Raw genomic sequence first — 21,118 nt, 5'->3', positions numbered from 1 at the left:
ACCTAACTTTGCTCTGGTGTGAATGAGTACCTGGTTATAAGTAGTGATAGAAATTGTGAGCAGGTACGAAAAGGATAGATGTTTTAACAGGTGACTTGTACTGTTGGTTACATGCGGCCTACTGGAAGATTAAATGAAACATTGTGAAGTACATTAAGCATGGTCAATCCGTGAAAATGCATTTCATATATGTTCATATTTATTCATATATGTTCTGATGGGGAATTGAGGTAGTTTAATCTGGTGGAAATTACTTGGCAATTAGTGTCCTCTCCTAAAGGTAGCAAGCAAGTTTTTAATGCTACAGAAATAGGTTGAATTGCAGCTGCATGTACCTGGCAATTGGAAAAAAAAAATTAATATGATGATGATATTTCATAAAATTGGTAAACATTGTTGATTATTTTCAATTCTGTAATAATATGCCCAGTTCCCAGTACAGTCATAGCCGATAATTTGAATATCACTTGGAATGATTTTTCTGTGGCACATTTTTGTCTATTCAATCAATTTTACTGGTCAATTGTAACGCATGTTGGTTATTTGGTCTCATCAAACTTTGTACGATTTTTTTTTCTTCAATGTACCAAAATCCAATTAGCGTATAGAATAATAAAAATGGAATAAACAAATAGGTTAATTAACTCACTTGAGTGCAACATCATTGAAAATCGAACAAATTTGTTCGGTCTTCCATTCATATGAACTCGAGAGTTAACAGGGTCATTGATAATCCATTCCCCTTCAATTAATTTGCTGGACATCTCTTATTTGACCATCTTGAGGAACAACAAATGATTAGTGAAAGCACAAATATTGTTTCAATTATTGGTTGTTTGTTTTGCTGGGCTGTTGAAATTGTATAATGTGTTATGGTGGAAGAGGTTTCTAATGTTTTAGATTTATTTTGAGTTTTTCATACGTATGAATATAGTGACAATGCAGTGATGGGAACACGAGTGTTGTGAAAAGTTGTCAAAATGTGATACAAACAACTGAAAAGAAGCTGTGTATCTCTATTATTCTCGATACCACAACAGGTGTGCTTGTTGTTTTTAAGCGTTTACTGGAATCTCTTAATCAGGTCGTAGATTATTTGAAAGGATTTTGGGTAGTAATGATTCCCTTCAAATTAAAAGGCTTTGACTGTATTGGTAAAGGTGTGCAAGACTAGTGTCCTATCCAAATGGTAGCAAACAATTGTAATTGTTCATTTAATATTATAGCAACCATTATAATTTCTGCATTGAATGACTTTTTAAAAATATGTAGGTAAAAATTTTTAAAATTATTATGCATAAAAAATGTTTTAAAATATGTTAACTTTGTTAACTATTTTGAAACTTTTCATTTTTAAAATATGCCCAGCTCTTTTTATCAGAAGTGGGCAAGACGATTTTGCCTAAACATTTTTTTATTTTTATATGATCTAATATCCTCATTGATGTAAAGAACATTTGCACTTCTACCTCTGATGTATGGCGTACAAATCATCTCCCATAAACTTAAATGAATATCCTTTGATCACGAATATTTGAGGTTTGGATACTGCAGTGTTGCTAGTGGGTTCTGACTTGGAACCTTGCTTGTGCACCCCAGTTCTATCAGCTAAGATTATTGTTACAAATGAACACTTTTGTTGGATGCCCGTCTTGTGTCCTGAAGTTTCATAACCACTAAGATTATCATTTTGAGTTGAACCACTGTTTTACTCGCAAATATTTATTTACATTCTTGCACACATTTTTATGTTCCATCTTTGTTTTTTGTTAATGAATGTTGAATGAAGAAGAATGAAAATTGTATAATATATTTTTGAAATGATGTCTTCTTCCCCTCCTCCCATCCCTCCACTTCCATTTAGAACAAATTTGTAATTAAGATTTTGATGATCTTTAGTTTTTGACGAATATGAAATAAGGAGCTAAAGATAGGCAAAATAGTAATGTAATGGCAATTAGTAATTGAAATTCTTAAGTGAAAACATTTGAATACAGATCCAAAAATAATTTTTGCTTTTATTTCATATTCGTCATTGTCAGTCATTAACAATATTTCCAGGACTTTGCTATCTGCTCCACCATAGAAAAGTGATTGAAAATTTTTTTATTTCAGGTTGTGACAAGTCCACAGACCCAAGACGAATCCACAACGAGGAGTTCACCGAGTAATGACTATAGTGGTACAGATGACTGGGCAGATTGTGTGGAATAAAAACGCAATCAAGATAGACTGTAAATATTTTGTATAGTAATCGTATAACGATAATTATCATTCTGTGAAACAGACCATAGGAAATAATGCATTGGATTTGTATGGTGGCATAACAAAGAACAGTCAACATTTTTCTCTCCTTTTAGTTAACTGAAATGATTTGAAAATAATTCAAATGAAGATAAATCGGTAAATAAATCTTTAAAACCAGACTATTATCTTTAAAGAAAAAGACCATCATATGTTGGGCAAACAAGATAAGAAAGTAAAGACAGAAGAATGAAAAAAATTGATAAAGATATAGATGAGGAATCGATATTTAAAAAGAAAAGGTTTTTTTCTCTTTTCCAAGTTATGTCAATAAGGAAGTAAAGGACTTTTAACAAAAATGTTTCTGAAAGTTTTAGTCCTTGTGAAATTTTTGATGTCAAAACTTTATATTCCAGTATTTGAAACAAAGCTTTAGGTCAATGAATCTCACAAAGTTGTTCTTACACTATTGAACAAAACTATTATTCTTAAGCATTTTTATAGCAATTATTGATAAAGAATAATTGAAATGTGGATCCAAAAAGAATATACAAAGATATTTTGTTTGTTTTTGTCATACTTTGCTGCAGATGAGAAAGAGTAAATATTATCACTGCATCTGAAAAAAAATGTAAGTCGGTGAAGGCGATCTTAATTTTCTATTCTATTTTGATTTAATTTTTTTTTTCAATTTGTAAAGTGGTCTCTTTGAACAGAATTTTATGAAAGCAAGAAACAAAACTAAGAAGCTTCTGATCGCCACTGATTGTGTTATGTAAGACAGAAATTATCAATGTATTCTAGACATAAAGAATGCAACTTGACTTTTGATTTCTTTAATAAATGTAGATAATTTTCATTTTAAAAGAAAGTTTTGGCATTGGTGTCAAATGTTGTTTAGTGATGTTTTCTTTAGAAATGTGCTTGATGCACACTGGAAAAGACTTAACATTTGACCTAACCCATACTAAATTTATTTTATTTTGAATTTTCATTGTGATTCCATTGAAACGGACACAGGTTGTGTTTGAATATATTACATTATAATCTTATTGTGATATTGATATAGATATACAATACACATTACCAAAATCAGTCAATCTTTCTGGAGATTTTCTGTTTATTCATTATAACTTACCCTCACTACTCTCCACTATTACACGAGTTGCAATTAACTTGGGTTATACATGATAGGTTAAACCATTTCCTCACAATTTGTCCCATTTCTGTTTCAATAAAAATTAGATTTTTTTTTACCAAGACTTTTATAGTTTATTTTTTCTTTACATTATGCACCACGCATAATGCCACTTGTAAGGCTTGTCAGAGTGGAGTCCGTTGACTTCTTAATGTGGTTTGGGAGATCACTTAAGCTGTCTACTATCTCTACTTACCTCCTGTATCTTTTATGCCTTTCTAAGTGTTTTTTTTTCTAGGTTTTGGAGTGAGGGATTTCTTTTCCTGTGGACCTGGAAGGGATCCTTTGCTGAGGGAAATTTCAAAAGTGTATTAACTTTTTTTTTTTTTTTGAGAGATAATATTTTATATTGAATTGGGGGAGAGAAAAAAGAGCCTGACTATACTATAACACAATTCTAACTTTATAACTCATTCACTCAATCCTCTGTGGACTTGAGGCAATGCAAGGGATCTCCACCTGGTCCTGCCAACTGCTGTTCTTTGGGCCACCTTGAGGCACAGACCTCTCTGCTTTAAGTCCCTCTCAATGGTACGTCTCCAGGTCTCCTTGTGGCAGAATCACTTTCTTTTTCCTTGGGGTGTTAATCACAGAACTGCCCTTGTCAATGTTTCTTCAAGTTTGCAACAGATATACCCCAACCATTGCCATCTTCTCATTTTGATGAGACTCCATAAAATTCACCTCTGCTCTAGTTATCAGGTCCTCATTTGAAATTGTATTCGGCCAGAAGATTCGTCGTAAATATTTATTATGGTATACCTCAAGTTTTTGGATGATACTTTCTGTGGTCTTCCAACTCTGATCTGTAGAGCAAAACGCTCAAGACATTCTCTTAAAAATCCTGATTTTGGTGCTGGAATAAAATCCCCTTGGTCTTCTAATTTGTTTAAGAGAAGCAAATGCCTGGTTTGCCTTACTGATTCTGGTTTTGTTGCAGTCAGCATCTGTTGTCAATTTGCTGCCCCAAGTAAGTGAATTCTTGAATATATTCCCGAAAATTTTCATCAATGAGCACTGGATCTTTGAAGTGTGGATTCTCATGACTTATAATAATAATAATAATGATACATAGCATTTATATTGCCCATTTTTATCGCTGTTCAATGCACGTTACAAGTAAATATACAAAATAAAATTTACATATATAAAACCTATACCACAATGATATCAATAGCAGCAGTGTATGTAATATCGTAACAAGTTTTCTTGTTTACTTTAAGTCCAATTGAACTTGCTTCCATGTTCAAACTTTCTGACAGATATCCTGAAATCTGTGGGAAAGTAGTCCAATGTCATCTGCAGAGTCCAAATCCTCAAGCGATGATATAAGACCCAATTGTATTTCTCGTTTATATCATTTGGTAGTGTTTCACATCCCATGGTAGGCAGGAGGTCATTGCTGTGACTTCTATCCCCATATATCTGTTTTCTGAGTTGTCTTGGAATGGGATTAATTTGTTTTGTTCGAACCCTTCCGGAGTCCTTGGAGGAAAACAGTCAAATGTGTAGCATTAGCTTTAGGAGGTGATATTTTTTTCCTTGTGAATCAGCTCTCTGTTATGCCATTGTTTTTAATGGTTTGTAAACATTTGAATGTCTTCCTCTTGGTGGGATCCTGTTCCTGTGTCTGTAAGAAACTTTTAGGTGATCTCAAACTAAGTGCACTGATAGTATGTTCTTGGAATTTACATGTTCCCTATTTGAACTACTCTCCTTTATCTTACTTTTTCTCGTTTGCTTTTGATTACAAATCTAGAATTTTCTCCCTTTTTACTGGCACTGGCATGACCTAAATGTGTAGCAAGTGCTGTAAAACCCTTAAAAACAAATAACATACAGGGGTCTGTTCCACTCATTTCATTGTTCCATAATTTGTACCATTCTTCAATATATATATTTTTTAAAATTAAAAATTGACGCATCTTAACTTTATATGATGCATCTGAATTTTTTAAATTAAAAATTATTTTTTTTATATATTGAAGAATGGTAAAAAAATGACATTTTAATTATTGTATTTAATTTTTTTAATACTCTGTAGAACTTAATGTTGGCTAATTAGGCACTTCTACCACAATGACATCGATTTAAAAAAAAAGTACTCTGAGCGTAATTTATCCCCAAACACTCAATAATTCTGCCTTCAAATAGTCACCAGAAAAATGTGCTGGGTAGGGTTTTTTGTAAAGAGGGCAAGGAAGATAGTTGTATCTTCTATCCCCCTATATCTTTTTCCCAACTTGCTTTCTGTCTTTTCTTGGAACGAGATTGATTAGGTTTGTCCTGGCCATGGCTGAAGTCCTTGGCTGTGAGGGAACAGTCAAAGTTATAGATATAGCTTTCGAAGATGTTTTTTTTTCCTTGTTAATCAGTCATATGCAAGTCATATTTTTTGATTGAATATATCGGGTGCGAGAAAAAAACCTGGAAAAGTTTAGAAGCCTGTAACCACTGGACCATAACAGATGCAAGTCTGACATTTATGCTCAAAAATTTTCAGGTAAACATATTGAAAAATTTGCCATATCGAAGGCTTCGAAGTAATTCTCAAATTTTGATATGATCTATTGATCCCCTGAATGCTCTAAAATCAAGATTCAAGTTAAGAAACTTTTGATATGAGTTTTGAATGACTTTCATAAACCGTCATAGTTTCTTAACCAATAAAGGATTTTAAATTGAACTTGGCAAGTAATAACTTCAGGTTTTGTTCTTTTTGCTATAAAATATTTGAATATTTCTGATGTTTACCTTGTACTGAAACAGCATCATACTTTTGTCTGTTTTTTTTCCTCGCACCCTATATATTTAAGCATTTGAATGTATTCCTCTTTGTGGGATCTTTTCTTGTGTCTGGATGAGACATTTAGGTGATCTCAAACTTAAGTATACTGATAGTGTGCTCTTGGAATCGACATCTCTTCCCTTTTTGAACCATTCCCCTTTTTGTCTTTTCCTCGTATGCTTTTTAAATTGTAAATCATAGAATTTTTACTTCTTTTACTTTTTACTGTAAAACCTTTAAAAACACAAACAAAAATGTTGTGATTGACTAACATAAACTCTTTTTGCATAAACTCCCATATTGCGTAATCCAGTGGGTTGTGATTGGGCGATTGTGCTGACCACTTGTTTTTTTTAAAGAGCCATAAAGCCTGTGGAGCTGAGAGTTCCCCCCCCCCCCCCCCCCCCCCCCCCTTCCTGTTTCTAAAGAAAGCAGTAAATGGACATATCAATTGATTTCTACAATTTAGATGGACACTAGTCTTTCACCTAAAGTGCTTTCCTGGAAATAATTTAACAGACCCAGCAACTAATTCGCCGCTGGACAGACAAGGATTTGTGTAAAAAGATAAGACTGAAATCAGCATTTTATTTGATTTATTTTATTTTTTAAATATTTCAACTACAATAATACATCCAATTAATATAAATTTATTTCACCTAGATGTTAATAAGCAACATTCCAGGTAAAATTCTTAGTTTTAAAAAGGGTGTTGACTTGACGAATAATGAAAATAGCACAACTGACTTGTTGAAAATCAATCTTAACGCCAAATTGCTTCTTAATATTAGTATATACTAATATTTTTTTTTTCAAAAACAAAACAAAGATATGAAAAGAGGACGACTTTTTTTTTTTTTCTCCAGTTTGATCATTTCATTCGTGTCTATTTACTGGCAACTGGACTCTTAAATTTATGCAAATGCCAATGCATTACTTTCAAGTCACACCAAAATTTGTGAATAACCTTAGCTAAGCGACATGACAATTTCCAGCCTGGGTACAGAACATGACAAAAGAATCAACTTCTAAAAACATGACATTTGTGCACTTGTCAGATTTATACAACACTATATTAGTAGGATCCTATTAAACAATAACTGAGGTAAAAAATATAGACCCTGTAATTCAGGCAGTTAAATTAAAAATACGAAATAAACTCCAGAAAAACATAAGCACCTCAGCCCATTGAAAAAACACACCCGAGAGAGTAAATTGTTCTAGTTATGTTATAAAATGTATAAATGTAAGTCAGAATATCAAAACCATAAGAAAAAACAAACTAGTAAACAAGAAAAAGAGTAATTAACCGTTTCATTGTCAAACGCACAGTGAAGTTTCAATCACGTGTGGTGCAAATGTAAACTTAACTCGTTGGATACTTACAAATGAAATTAAAACAAACATTTTAAAAAAATTAATTTCCAAGAGGAAATTTTTTCTTTCTGGTCTTCTCCAAGGGTAGACTGGAGTAACCCAGGCATCTGCTGGGTGAATGACAAGGGCGAGGTGACTTGCTCAAGGTCATAACACAGCTGGGAGAATCAAACTCGTTACCTTCTGGTAGTGAAGCAAAGACCATATGACTGTGCCACTCAACCCCCACAGTAACCCATGTTAATGAATACAGTTTAGAATGGAAAAAAAAAAGACACACCACATTACAATCATTTTTTTAAATATAAAGAAATTTAACAACTTTTCAACATATAAGGTATCAACAGAGTATGATTGCATAAAAACAACTATTGTAAATCATTCAATGATGGACATCAATACAAAAACATTGTGTCAAAGGGTAGATTTGTGCAGGAGAGATAAATTCAGGTTTCAACTCGAACAAAAACTTTTGGCCGGGAGAATATCTTGATGGCTTCCTCCACTTCTGTAAGTTGCTTCTCCAAAGATTGTCTCTCTTGCCGCACTCTGACAGTATCAGCACCAATAGGTAATTTTTGCATTTTATTTATAACTTCATTTTGTTCTGCAAAAAGGATATTAAAATAGAGATAGATGATTTCTTTTTTTTCTTATGCAGTATAATAAATAGACAAATGAATACTGAAATATAATAACATGAATAATAATAATAACAACATCAACAATACATTTTTAAAAAGAATAATAAAATAACTTTATTCCTCCATTAGAAAAGTATTTACATAATTTATGTTTATTATGATGATGATACCGATGATGATAAAAAAATAATGTACAGAATCCACCCATGGTTTTTTTATGCCATGTTCTCAACATTTCACAATATTTATTTGTCTTGTGGAAAATGTAGGCCTTTATAATTTGTCCTTATATAGTCGTTTACAAAAGAAACTGGACAGTTTGTATTTGCTATTAATCTCACAAAAGAGAAAATATATTGGTATGTTCTATATACCTTAAGACAAATTTTTCTTTCAGTTGATATATCGCATGCATTTATTGACACAAGTGAGAAGTGAAGGCAGACTGCCAAACAGATTGATACCAAAATTACATGTAAATGCGCAACAAATAATATTTCAGATATTTATTTCACCTAAGTGTTGCTACGCAGCAGATGCTGGACCAAATGTTAAGCTCAGTATGCTTGGTTTGAAAAGTCACAACCTGTAATTCAACCAAAGCTAACAGGAGGGGAACTAATTGAAGATCCCTGTAAACGTCTCCCAGGTCTACAGGATCAACCAAGAAAATACTGGGTAGCTGCAAATAGACTACGGTCAAAACATACAAGAACAGCTGCCAACATGCACAAATGGGGGCTCCAAGAATCATCAACATGCCCAAGGTGCAACCAAGCACCACAAGATGCAAACCACCTCGTACTAGATTGCCCAGAGACAAAACTTGAAGGGGGATTTGAAACCATCAACAAATGTGATGACTTCCGAACCTGGATCGATACCTTGAACATAGAAGTGTAGCCGAACGATACTACTACTAACCAAAGCTGACCCCTTTGCACAAAGTGCTTGACTTAGATGGGCACGTAAACACCAGGACTGGGATCAGAATATATGGGATAGCTTTTTGTTTACTGACAAATTGCTTTTTGAGGCCGATTCATAAGACAAACGAATTTTGTGCTATTGACGTTGAGGTGAACGTTCCAATGATGAAACCATCATTGAAGTAACAAATCAAGGATATGGATCTACAATAGTGAAGGGAGTGATGACTTGTGGTAAAAAAAAAAAGAGCTAATACGAATCAATCTAAGACTCGACTCATATCTATCCATCAGTGATATTCTTGAACCATTTGTCATCCCATTTATTCGGAATCAGAATAATCAAGTGGTGTTATTCAACATGATAACGCCTCTGCATAAGAGAGCTTGACAAATATCTGCTTTACTAAATGATTTAAATGTAAGGATGATGAACCTGTGGCCAGCTATGTCACAGTCACAGACTAATTACAATTTGGAGTGATATACTAGCAGAATCAGTCCATCAACAGACATCATCAATGAAGCGAAGAGTTTAGGCATTGATCAATTCTAAAGGTGGACATACATAATAATAATACTGAAGTGCGTCATGTGTGCTGATTTAAATTTTGTGCTCGATTTTTAAATGACTAGTTTTATATAGCTGCAACTTTTCAAGAGTTATCACAAACAATAAATTATATAGCAAGAGATGGATAATTTTGTCTAGTTTCCAAATATGTATATGTCATTGTATTCATTCCAACAAGTATCGAACTATAAGTATTAATGGAAACAAACTGTCTAGTCATTTGTAAAACATCATAGAATGACAATCATCTTCTAGATGCTAGTAAAACTATTTGTGTATGTTTGTTTGTGTCTATATGATGTCGCTGGTCCCCGCTAATCAATTAATCCCCTAAATGTTTCGTTATATGACTTGCTTATCTTGATTTTAAAGATTTACATCAGTCATCCATCTGGTGATAATCAAATTTGAAATAAATAGATTTCTTTTTCTCAGGCACATGAGAAAATAAATAATGAACAATAAAATCCCTTACTTTGATGCAGAAGATTGAGTGTCTCCCTCCGTTCCTTGTCAGGCAATTGTCTGTGACCAGGAGGCATTGCTGGATCTGGTGTATTTGCCACTCTGTATTCTTCATCCCGTTTCCACTCGTCTTTTCTTCTTGCCAAGCTGAACAAATGAATATTTGAAAAGAAATTGTCACTTGAACGTGAAAAGAAAAGCCAGACAAGTCACTACATGATGACTTTATATGACAAAAAAGTAACTGATTATCTTGAATGGACATGGCAATGATACTTGAAAAAGCCATCAACACACACTCAACCTCCCCCATCCTTCATAACACACACACACACTCTCTCTCTCTCTCTCTTTCTTTATTTACTTTTCACACACAATAAATTCATTATTTGTATTTTCTATCAAACAGAGTGCGTTAAGAAAATAAAAGTATAAAAACATATCTGCCTTACATTTTTTTTCACACAAAGCTCAAATTTTTAAGTAAGAAATGGTATAGAAATAGAGAGCTCATTTTTACTTACTAAGCCGGTGTTTCTCCCATTGGATGGTTTCTCAATCTTTCCTCTGCTTTCCGTTTTGCGTCTTCTTGAAAAGTGGTGGAAGGGGGCCTTTGAACAGCTGATCTCCTTGCATTCATACCATTTATTTTGATGAAGTCAAAATCATTTCTCATCATTTGCACCTGAAAGTGAAGAAAAATTTTACCCACTAAATGTGTGGCTGAGAAAACCTGGAAAGATGCGCAAATTTCATAAATTGAGTTATGTACGCAGTGGTGTAGACCACATCTTTCTGATCATTTACCACTTTAAATTTTCTTTCTATGTCTTTTAGAATCCAAGTTATGAATTTTTTTCTGAATAAAATTTGTTGCTATGGGAAACACATTGTCTTCGATTTTAGCTCATATCTCGAATCGAAGCTTGCCGCATCTTCCCGGGTTTTCTCAGTCAGCCTCACAAATATGAGACAAAGGGATGAAAAAAATATTGGCTTCAATTACTCTGGGCTAATGAATCATTATCAAAAATTCTGCTTTATATTAGCTACAAGCTGAGCCCTGGTCTTTGACTGGACCTTGTTCTTCTCCTTCCTTTATTCACAGTCCACCTTTGGTGTATTGTCGCAAGTTATACAAAAGCAATATTCAGCATGATATAGTAATACATTGTAGGATTCTTGTAAAATGATCCAAATCATGTGCTTAAACAGCGTCTTCGATGAGGTTATTATAAAGTCGAATTGTTGATGACATGAAGGATTGCATATGACTTTGACTGACTTGATCTCAAACCCAGTGGCTGAGAAAGGAAATGAAACACTACAAATTCGTAGTGAATCATTCCATCACATTCTTAAACAATCAAATCAATCAATATTCAAAACTTATTTCCGATGTTATAATTTGACTTAAAATATGCCAAAGTGGCAACTCACGTCTCAATTCAATTGTAAACTACCTATGATTTTTTTCAACCCAATGGCACCGAATATGTGCATAAAGTAAGGTGTCTCCTATATGAATTAAAACATACAATAATCAACCAGTTATGTTTAGTGTAATAGTCGGCATCGTCAAAATTTGAAGTGTGCAAAGGTTTATTACTTCAAACTGGTCAAAAATATACAGGTTTATGAAATGTTTGGTAAATCCTGATCTCGAAAAATTATCTGCACTGACAGAGGATTGCCTTGACAACAAAAGAAATATTATCATGAAAATATTGCTATTGCTCAATTCCAAGCTGTAGCCGAATGAGTGAATCTTTCCTACCATAAAGCTACCATAATCAGCTAAAAAAAAAGGTTTGTGTTTGTAGATAATACATTTATTAAACAAAAAAAAAAGCAAAAATTTAATATAATGGCCCTAAACAGTTCTCTACATACAGAATGTGTAAAAATTTGGCTGCTATCAGTTCAGTGGTTTGAGAGCCTTTTCAAACAATGAGATTTCAATGCAATGAATCTAATTATATCATTAGATACTTGATGACTTAGAGAATATTTCAATGATTTTAACCGCTTATTCACTCCTCTGTTCACCAAGCAAAGATTGGGTTTATAGGTTTGTTTGATTTAAACAAACAACTTTGCTATCAGCATTCCTTTCTAAGGGTAGCAAGCCATTTTTAATGTCCATTTAATTCTTCAGCAACTGATTAAACTTCATTCTCTGTAGACCTTATGAAAATACTTAGAAACAGGTTATACAAATTGCCTGAGAAGCCCCATGAAAAAGTAATAACATTTGGACCAAAAATGATCCTCAATGGATCTTATATACATAAGACATATAAAGCTCTTTGTAACTCATAGTTGATTCTGTTTCATAACTTCTAGACTTATTTTTAAAAAAAAGAGATTGATAATTTTTGGATTAGAGCACATATTATAAGTATTTAATGCTGCAGGAACCAGGATAAATTTAAGCTCCATGGGTATTATGGCTATGAAAACTTATATAAGAATGACAATAAAGATATGTAATGCTCTATGTCCTCAAGAGGCTTACATCATTAGCAGATGAAGCAGGAGGTACAGATCGCTTCCTTGTTATGTCAGGTGAGCATGGGCGTGACTCAAGTTTTACAGGAGGTCCAGCACGAGAATGTGCTCGGAGAAAATCAGCTGATCCTGGTCTGGGAGTCATCGGCTTCTGCAAATTTAAAATTGAACAGAATAAATATAACGACATCATCAATTATAACTAATACATCGGTAATTACTTAAATGCCCGCTGCCTAAAAGCCCACCATTTCCATAAGATAAGTTATTTTCTTTTAAATTATATCCCTAAATGTCAGCTTATTAAAACAGATTTCGCTAATTGCCTGCTCTGAGGACAACTTTGGAGTAAAATTCACCGTTCACTTAAGCAGTGTGATGGACACCCTTAACATCTAAAAACATTACCACACTCCACGATCAACACATGCATAACACTTTACGTAAATCTAAATGGCATGTCTCTATTCTCTCTCCCTGAACCCATCGTCTCTCCATCAATCTGATCCCCTCCAACAAATGCCCCAAATTTCTCCATGTGCCATTCAATCAACCAACTAAATAAAATTTTCCCATTTCTTTGTCCCTCCTAGTTGGCTGTTGCAATGGACAAATTCCTGTGTCCAGGCGAGAATCAACATAGACAGTCTTTCCCACTCAATTCCTATCATTCCATACCATGAATGTAAACATTTTGATGGCTAAATTGTGTCATGTATAATCTTGTAACAAAGTTAAACAATTTTGAGTGGGGTCCATAACAGGTTGAGTGACAATGATTGCAAAACTCCCAAGCAGTATGTCCTTTTATAAGGCATTTTACATACATTAACATCAATCACTGTACTTATGAATGAGTAGCTACCTGGTGATGGAAAGCAACTGATCTTGTAAGAGTGCGAGTATAAAAAATGACACCTAACATGCATGAAATGGAAATGCAATTTTATATGGTCAGCTTATGGAAAAAATAAAGTACTGTGAACCATATCAAGCAAGGTGCATCTCTGAAAATGTACTATATGATGTTAGCATACATTCATTTTGTTCAATTTCCCAATTTCGTGTAAATGCTTTTTCTGCCTAAATTTCCCTTATTCTTGTTCCCAGCTACTAGGCATTTAGGCAATCGCCACTGTAATAACAACAACAAGGGCAACTTCTCATATAATAAAATTAATATTAATAAAATTAATATTAATAATAATAATAATAATAATAATAATAATAATAATAATAATGATAATAATAATAACATTCCAACTGGAAGCTCAAACGGCATTACATATAATGTGATGTTACTTCAAATGTAACTTCCTATATCATTATAAAAACAGCAATACCTGAATAAAATAAATTATGGATGGATCAACATTTTATTACACCCGTCCCTCCCCCCTCTCCATCCAACTGATTTAATTATGGATGGATCAACATTTTATTACACCCGTCCCTCCCCCCTCCCCATCCAACTGATTTGATTATGGATGGATCAACATTTTATTACACCCGTCCCTCCCCCCTCTCCATCCAACTGATTTAATTATGGATGGATCAACATTTTATTACACCCGTCCCTCCCCCCTCCCCATCCAACTGATTTGATTATGGATGGATCAACATTTTATTACACCCGTCCCTCCCCCCTCTCCATCCAACTGATTTAATTATGGATGGATCAACATTTTATTACACCCGTCCCTCCCCCCTCCCCATCCAACTGATTTGATTATGGATGGATCAACATTTTATTACACCCGTCCCTCCCCCCTCCCCATCCAACTGATTTGATTATGGATGGATCAACATTTTATTACACCCGTCCCTCCCCCCTCCCCATCCAACTGATTTGATTATGGATGGATCAACATTTTATTACACCCGTCCCTCCCCCCTCCCCATCCAACTGATTTGAATATTATCAAATGATCCAAAAACTGAGAGGCTGGCAACAATGGAACAGTAATAGTAAATTCTAAAAGTTTTGGTCTGTTAGGAGCGATCAAGTCAATCTAGCTTTATGGTGAACAAAGTTTACTATTGAGAAATAATTTGAAATTATGAATTTAAAAAAAATAATAAACCTTATCTTATATTCTTCTATGTAATTATATTTCAATTGATTCACATGCAAAATGTAAATGAGTGAACTGAAATAACTTTGCCTTCACTTCCCATGTGACATGCAATGTTTATAAAAAGAATATATTGATCAAAACAATGAAATTACCTCTACATCTTGTCTGATCTTGGACTCTATATTGCTGTACTTTTCTGACTTCCATAAAACCTTAACAGGTTCCTGTTTTCCTTGTTCCCTTTGCTTACATCTTTTCTGGATCTCTCGCATGCGCCTGACATTTTCATTTAATTGATTCTTTCCACCAACTTCTGTCCAAAAAAAAAAATTGACAAAAATATTTTTAACTAGTAAGATATTAAACTTATACTGAACAAAAAAGTAGTGTGATCAAGCTTTATAATTGATGTGGCATTCAAGATTTATAATTTATAGATATGGCACTCAACTCACAGGCAAAGAGACCAGTTTTGATTCTGGGTTTAATGGAGTCAGTTTGTTTCCGCCCCGACCCCAGTGTCAACACAAAGGTGATTGGGTAGTGATTGGCTTTGTTGGATTTGGCAGAAAGTAACTTGTGAAAGACAACCGTCCTCCTATCCAAATGAAAGTGTGTAAATGTTAGTGCCGTTTAAACATCACAGAATCTGGAATAAACTCCAGCTCCTTTATACTCTGAAGGACTTAAATTCTTAATGTGTGAGCGACGTGTGAAACCAAAATGTATAAAATGAGCACTACTTTTATACATATATGTTAGAGCAACCTTTAAAAGTTCAAAACCAGAAATCGAATTTGGAAATTACCTATTGATCCAATTTTATCAAAGCCAAAGCCAAGACAAAAAGTGACAGGTTAATAATATTTCATTCAGAGACCTCAACAGCCACTCTCCAAGCTTAGTCCTAAAACAAGGAATCTACATTCTTCTCCAGGCACTAGTAAATACAAAGCATTATCGACCTTTGTATAGAAACAGAAAACATCATCAGGAATACTTCTCGACTAGTGGAGCAACAACTTAGAGGCAATGAATCATCGTAAATGCAAACATCCAGTCACACTACAATACATACCAAAGCTAAATGGTAAGGTAAAGATACTAGAAGGGGTACCTCAGGAAAATATCATAGCACCAACACTGTTAATAATATTTGTAAACGACCACAAATCGTCACACAAAACAATCTAAGAGCAATCAATGCAAATGGCCTTGTTACATTATGGGCTTTATAAGAATAATACATTACAATCACCAAATGGAAAATCAGAGAAGCCATTAATGCTTTATCAGCATGGACCAAACAATAGGGTCTCAAAATCAATCCCGACAAGATTTGTCCATCCATTTCTCCCCTTCAAATAGACTAGGCTATGTAAACAACATCTGGGTAACTAAAACCCTGTCTAATTTTTAAAACGTGAGATTTTATCCTAGTGCAATATCCATTTAATGTACTAAATGTTCTTTTAAAGGGCTCCCCAAATCAACTGCAAACTTAACATGTAAGAAGAGACACGAAGTCTGTTACTGTTAAACAATATTACAGTTTTTTCTTTTTGATAGAGACAGTAATTTTATCTTTACTTTTACACCTGAGTGCATTGAGGGAATGTGCTAAAGAACCTTCGCCAAGGATTCAATTATATTTCGCTCACTGCTGGAGTTGAACTCAGCACTTTCAGATCATACCACAAGCTAAAAAAGTCAAACATAAAGGAAATGGAGAAAATTTTTGGAGTGGAAGGTCTAGACAAGAAAGGTGAAGCCAAGATTCTAGCCCTAAGCAAAAAAAAAAATGAAAAGATTTAGTGCACACCATTGCAAGTGACTAAATCATTTAGTAAATGTTTGACAAAAAAATCATATCAAAAGAATTAGCCTCAATCATATTTCAAAAAGACTAATAAGAGAACACGCCAATATTCTTCCAAATGAGACCACAACCATCTCAACAATACAGAATGGCATCCCCATAACATAGCATCCGGCAAACTAAAAATCATAACTAACATTTTTAAAATAGAAAGAAACAGAATCAAACATTGAGGTACATAGATATCATTGACCACAAATATCGTTATTGAATGAATCAGTATTTACAATAATGGCTCAACAGACTTACAGTTCAGAGGTGGGGTAAGAATAAACATCTCACCACCCTGGATTACCGTCCAGAAACCGCTAATTTCCTTTGGGCAGAAGATCAAGCAACAAAAACAAAAGCAGGGTGCAGGCCCATCAATGAACAAGTCAAATTGCGTTCAACCGGGCAACCAAAATAAAAATAATTTGTATTCTTGGCAGATGACTGGTTCTTCACAAACTTCCTACATTTTCAAAGTTAATATATTTTCAAGATACTTAAACATAAATAAAGGAAACTTATGGACAAACTGGATGAATGTATAAACAAGGAAGACAATCACTTATATTGGCTGGAAATTGCTTCCTTACCCCATCATTTTAATATGATCTGGCTCTCACCTATTTGGTCAAATGACAGAATCTATGAGAAGTCACTGATCACTGATATATGAGGATGTTGAGGAAGCCAATAATTTATCAAAGCTAGATTTAATTTTTTTTTTAAAACCAACAAAACAAAACAAAAAACAATTTTAAAAAACCCCCAAAAAAGTTTTACAAAGATGCAACACATAGCCTTACAAAAAGGTGGAATATGACTATTGAAAAGAGTATTTGAAGCATTGAACTTGAACAGAAATAGCAGTTGCTTGCTACCCTTAAAATAGGAGGCTAATTGCAAAGTACTTTCGACCAGATCTAACAAACTGATGGGTGGACAACGGGGTGGGATGTCAGAAAATAAAGAACTTAACTGTAAGTATGGCCGATAATGTTCCTTTTCTTCTTAAGTGAGTGCTCTACAAATTGAGCTAACTGGACCTCAATCATTGAGCAGGAGAGAAATTTACGTAAAATCATTTTAGCACATATGAGCTATCCTAAATAATTAGAGAGAGATCTCAAATAGCTCATGAAAATGACTGCACTACAAAGGGTTAAGGATTTAAGTATGAATAGAGTTAACTCTCTTGAATTCAACATGTATGGAAATTTAATAAATCTTTTAGATTGCCCATTCATCTGAACGCTTCAGACTTAAGCCAATGTAGGACTGTTTAATGACATTGTCCTCAAAAAAATTCAAATAGAATTTAATTATGAAATATGCTATGCTCGAACAAATGCAGTTTGAACCAAAGGTCTTATAGTTATAGATCCATGAATGTAAAATATCTATAAATTACCAAAATTATTTCTCATGGTGATGTATATGTAGGAATCAGTTCAAAATCTGAAACAAAACAATAAATGTCAATGATTACCATTCATATCATAATACCACAAATCAGATGATCACTTTATCTCACCTTTCATGACGAACAGAATCATTTAAAACCATTGCAACCGACGTTTACTTATTTGCAGGTCTAATAACCAAATTGTTATGTGGTCGCATTGTTGTAATGGAAATACTTGAAATACTCTCAAACCAAAGCAAAATATATTTTCCTTTACAACAATGTTAAAAAATGCCCATAATTGTGTCTGATTATCAGATCTGCAAATCTAAATGTTCATGTCGATTGCAACATATCATAATGATTGATATATATGTCATTTAAACAGAGCAAATAAATTAAATTTGCCTTAATCATAACAAAAACAAATAATAAATTTATACAATCAACCTAAAATGTGAGTTCATATATAATAATATCCACTTCTCATCTGAATTTGATTCAAATATAGACTAGAATATTAGAAAAAAATTTCTGAAGAGATTACCCAGTGCAATAAAGTGTACAACAGTAAAATCGTGACAAACAAAATCAATAATACTTAAATTCAAATAACAAGAGAAGGTACTTTGGTTAACGTCCATTTGGCATTCCAGCAGTGAGGTAATAAATGGCATGGCTGTGACCCGCTGTTTAGGACTTTAGGAAAAAAATCCACAAAACTATAGTTAAAGTTACGGATAGATTTTAATTATACAAGTCGATTTTTCATCTGGAGGAACTGATCACATCGTTTTCGCGTTGTTTACAATACAAATACAATACAATAATACAATATATTATATTGTTTACGTTAATGCCAAGTTAGTATCCAATTTGGGTCGTGGGTAAAAAAAAAAAGGGTATAATTTGGCTTTGGGTATCTAGACGGTTTAAAAAATCAGAGACTGACCACTGACACGTCAATATTTTTATGGCCGCACATGATTTGTTTAGGCACTTGCAAGAATTTTTCAAAATAGTGATATCGGTATTATTTTAGCGTAGAAAGATAAAGGGGAGTGAAACATTTACAAAAGTGAAAAAAATATCGCTCTATCTCAACTAGTTAAAAAGTTATGACCTTTTATGTGGTGAAAAATCTCTATAGAAGCTTAATAGGAAAATATGTGACCAAAACACAGCAACCCAATGGATAATCAAGTATAATTCAGAAACGGCTTCAGATACAACTTTGAAATTTTTACATGTGGTAATTCAACATCTCTGTAATACATTGCAAACAGAAAAATAATTATTTATTGAGAGATAAAGGTATAGTTTAGAGCTGAAACAGCTGAAATCAAGGAAAAATAGATCACGACATGCAAATGAATGACCTATTGGAATTTTGGAAAATTCGACAAATATTTATTCACATGTAGATAGACCAAATACACCACTGAATCGGCGTCATTTAGTTATTCACTTTGAACTTTTCAAAATGAAAATAGACCTCATAAACGCAGAGATATGGACTGATAAATGTTTGAGGTGGTGTATTAGTGTTTAAAATGGTCGAAAATAGGAAGAGAATTGTAAATTATAAAATGAATGCATGGATATGAAAACGCCAATTAATTGAATAATTTAAAACAAAAATAACTTCCATAAATGGAATTTTTTATAAGATATAAAGATGTAAAGTTTTGAGGTGGATTGACGAAGTTATCTCTCAAACCCAGCAGACGACAGGAAGTGAATCAGTATAAGAAAATGGCAGCTTCTGTAAACAATCGAGGCCAATTACTGTTTTTTGGGGAGCTCTAACTTTTGAGTGCAAACATATTTTGCTCTGAAATTTTTAGAGAAGCTACTTTAATATGTATCTCAGAAGGACTTTTTTTATTAAGAAGGACCATCTCTGGTTTAAAAGTTATAAGCGTTTAAACACATATACTCTCTTTACGCAAAGATTTCTCAAAATCATGATATAGGAAGATAATATAGCATCATTGTATGCAGAATTTTATGCCCTTTCCAATGATATATAATACATGCCATTTCGTTCCACTGAGAAAGAAGAATGAGCATTTAAAAATCACTCCTAAATTTTTTCCCCTCAAAAACGGAAACTGAAATCCTCGCCTGTTTTCAACTCGCGAGAGCTACTTCTTGCAAGTGCCTAATTTGTTGACATCTGCATCTTAACTTTTAATTAAGTTGATTAAGGCCAAAGTTTTATTCCTAATGTCACAAAGTCCCAAATTCATTCCAGAAGAAGGGGAGATATGATCCAAACAAATAAAATAGTAAAGGGAATAGACAGGGTAGAGGCAGGATTCCTTAAACCAAACAAGAACATTCAGACACGAGGAAACAGCAAGAAACTGAAAAAAGAACGTTTTAAAACAAATGAAAGAAGGAACTTTCTTTCATCTAGAATTGTAAATAACTGGAATAAACTACAAGAAACCACAGTATCAGCAAAAAATTTGAATAAATTCAAAGCAGAGTTGGAGATAAGCAACACTCTAGGAAACAAGTTCAATTATAAAAATTGGTCCAATCATTAATAGATGAGGAGGAGCGAAGGAGACTACACCAAGTCTAAAAGCTCTATACAGAGGTATCCAGGTAGGTATATGACTAGAAGAAATCGTCAGCGGCCATTTTATTATTATTATCTAGATTCTCAGAAAGTAAAAGTAGGCCAGTTTTGAAATTCAAAGTCAAATGATTATCTCAGTAATTTACAGTTACAGACCGTGACTGTGACTGAGATTGCTTGACTAAACATGCCCCATGCATCCTATCGTGTTCTCTACTTATGAACAGGTAAATAAAAATAACATGTGAGTTTAACTGGATACACATGTATAGAAAAAAGTAGCATAATAAGCTTGGCATTATTTCTGTTTTCAAACAATATTAGATTTAAAAACATTACAAAGGAGCATTATCACTGCACTGGTTGCCAACCACATACCATCAACAACTTTTGGCCGCCATTACAGTTTACATCTCGTATTAAATCTCGTTTAAAGATGTACCTATTT

The 21,118-nt window shown here is 33.5% G+C and overlaps 2 protein-coding genes across 6 annotated transcripts in view; one reads left to right on the top strand and one right to left on the bottom strand.

Moving 5' to 3' along the window:
* LOC144972867 (serine/threonine-protein kinase 31-like) overlaps positions 1-3,500 on the top strand; it is a 35,842-nt gene extending 32,342 nt beyond the window's left edge. For both annotated transcript variants that reach the window (XM_078914615.1, XM_078914616.1), the window contains one exon: positions 2,116-3,500. In XM_078914615.1, the coding sequence (XP_078770741.1) occupies positions 2,116-2,214 (99 nt within the window). In that variant the 3' untranslated portion in view covers positions 2,215-3,500. The remainder of the gene's footprint in view (positions 1-2,115) is intronic.
* A 3,315-nt stretch (positions 3,501-6,815) lies between these two features.
* Positions 6,816-21,091, bottom strand: LOC144972868 (enkurin domain-containing protein 1-like). Of its 4 annotated transcripts, none has more exons than XM_078914617.1 (7): positions 21,049-21,091; positions 18,087-18,133; positions 14,961-15,121; positions 12,738-12,881; positions 10,744-10,904; positions 10,230-10,366; positions 6,816-8,214 (listed from the first exon to the last, which is right to left on the bottom strand). In XM_078914617.1, the coding sequence occupies exons 2-7, from the start codon at positions 18,100-18,102 to the stop codon at positions 8,054-8,056; spliced, it is 780 nt and encodes a 259-aa protein (XP_078770743.1). In that variant the 5' UTR covers positions 18,103-18,133; positions 21,049-21,091; the 3' UTR covers positions 6,816-8,053. The 4 variants fall into 4 exon arrangements, with proteins under 4 accessions (XP_078770743.1, XP_078770746.1, XP_078770744.1 ...); XM_078914620.1 differs by having other exon boundaries at positions 14,961-15,118; XM_078914618.1 differs by lacking the exon at positions 21,049-21,091 and adding an exon at positions 21,010-21,044.
* Between the last annotated feature and the right edge of the window lie 27 nt (positions 21,092-21,118).

The sequence above is a fragment of the Berghia stephanieae genome, chromosome 5 (genome assembly GCF_034508935.2).
Source record: "Berghia stephanieae isolate SIO BIC M18660-M18661 chromosome 5, UCSD_Bste_1.3, whole genome shotgun sequence".
NCBI lineage: Eukaryota > Metazoa > Mollusca > Gastropoda > Nudibranchia > Aeolidiidae > Berghia > Berghia stephanieae.
The sequence above is the reverse complement of the archived record's forward strand: the minus strand, read 5'-3'. Positions and strand labels throughout refer to the sequence as shown.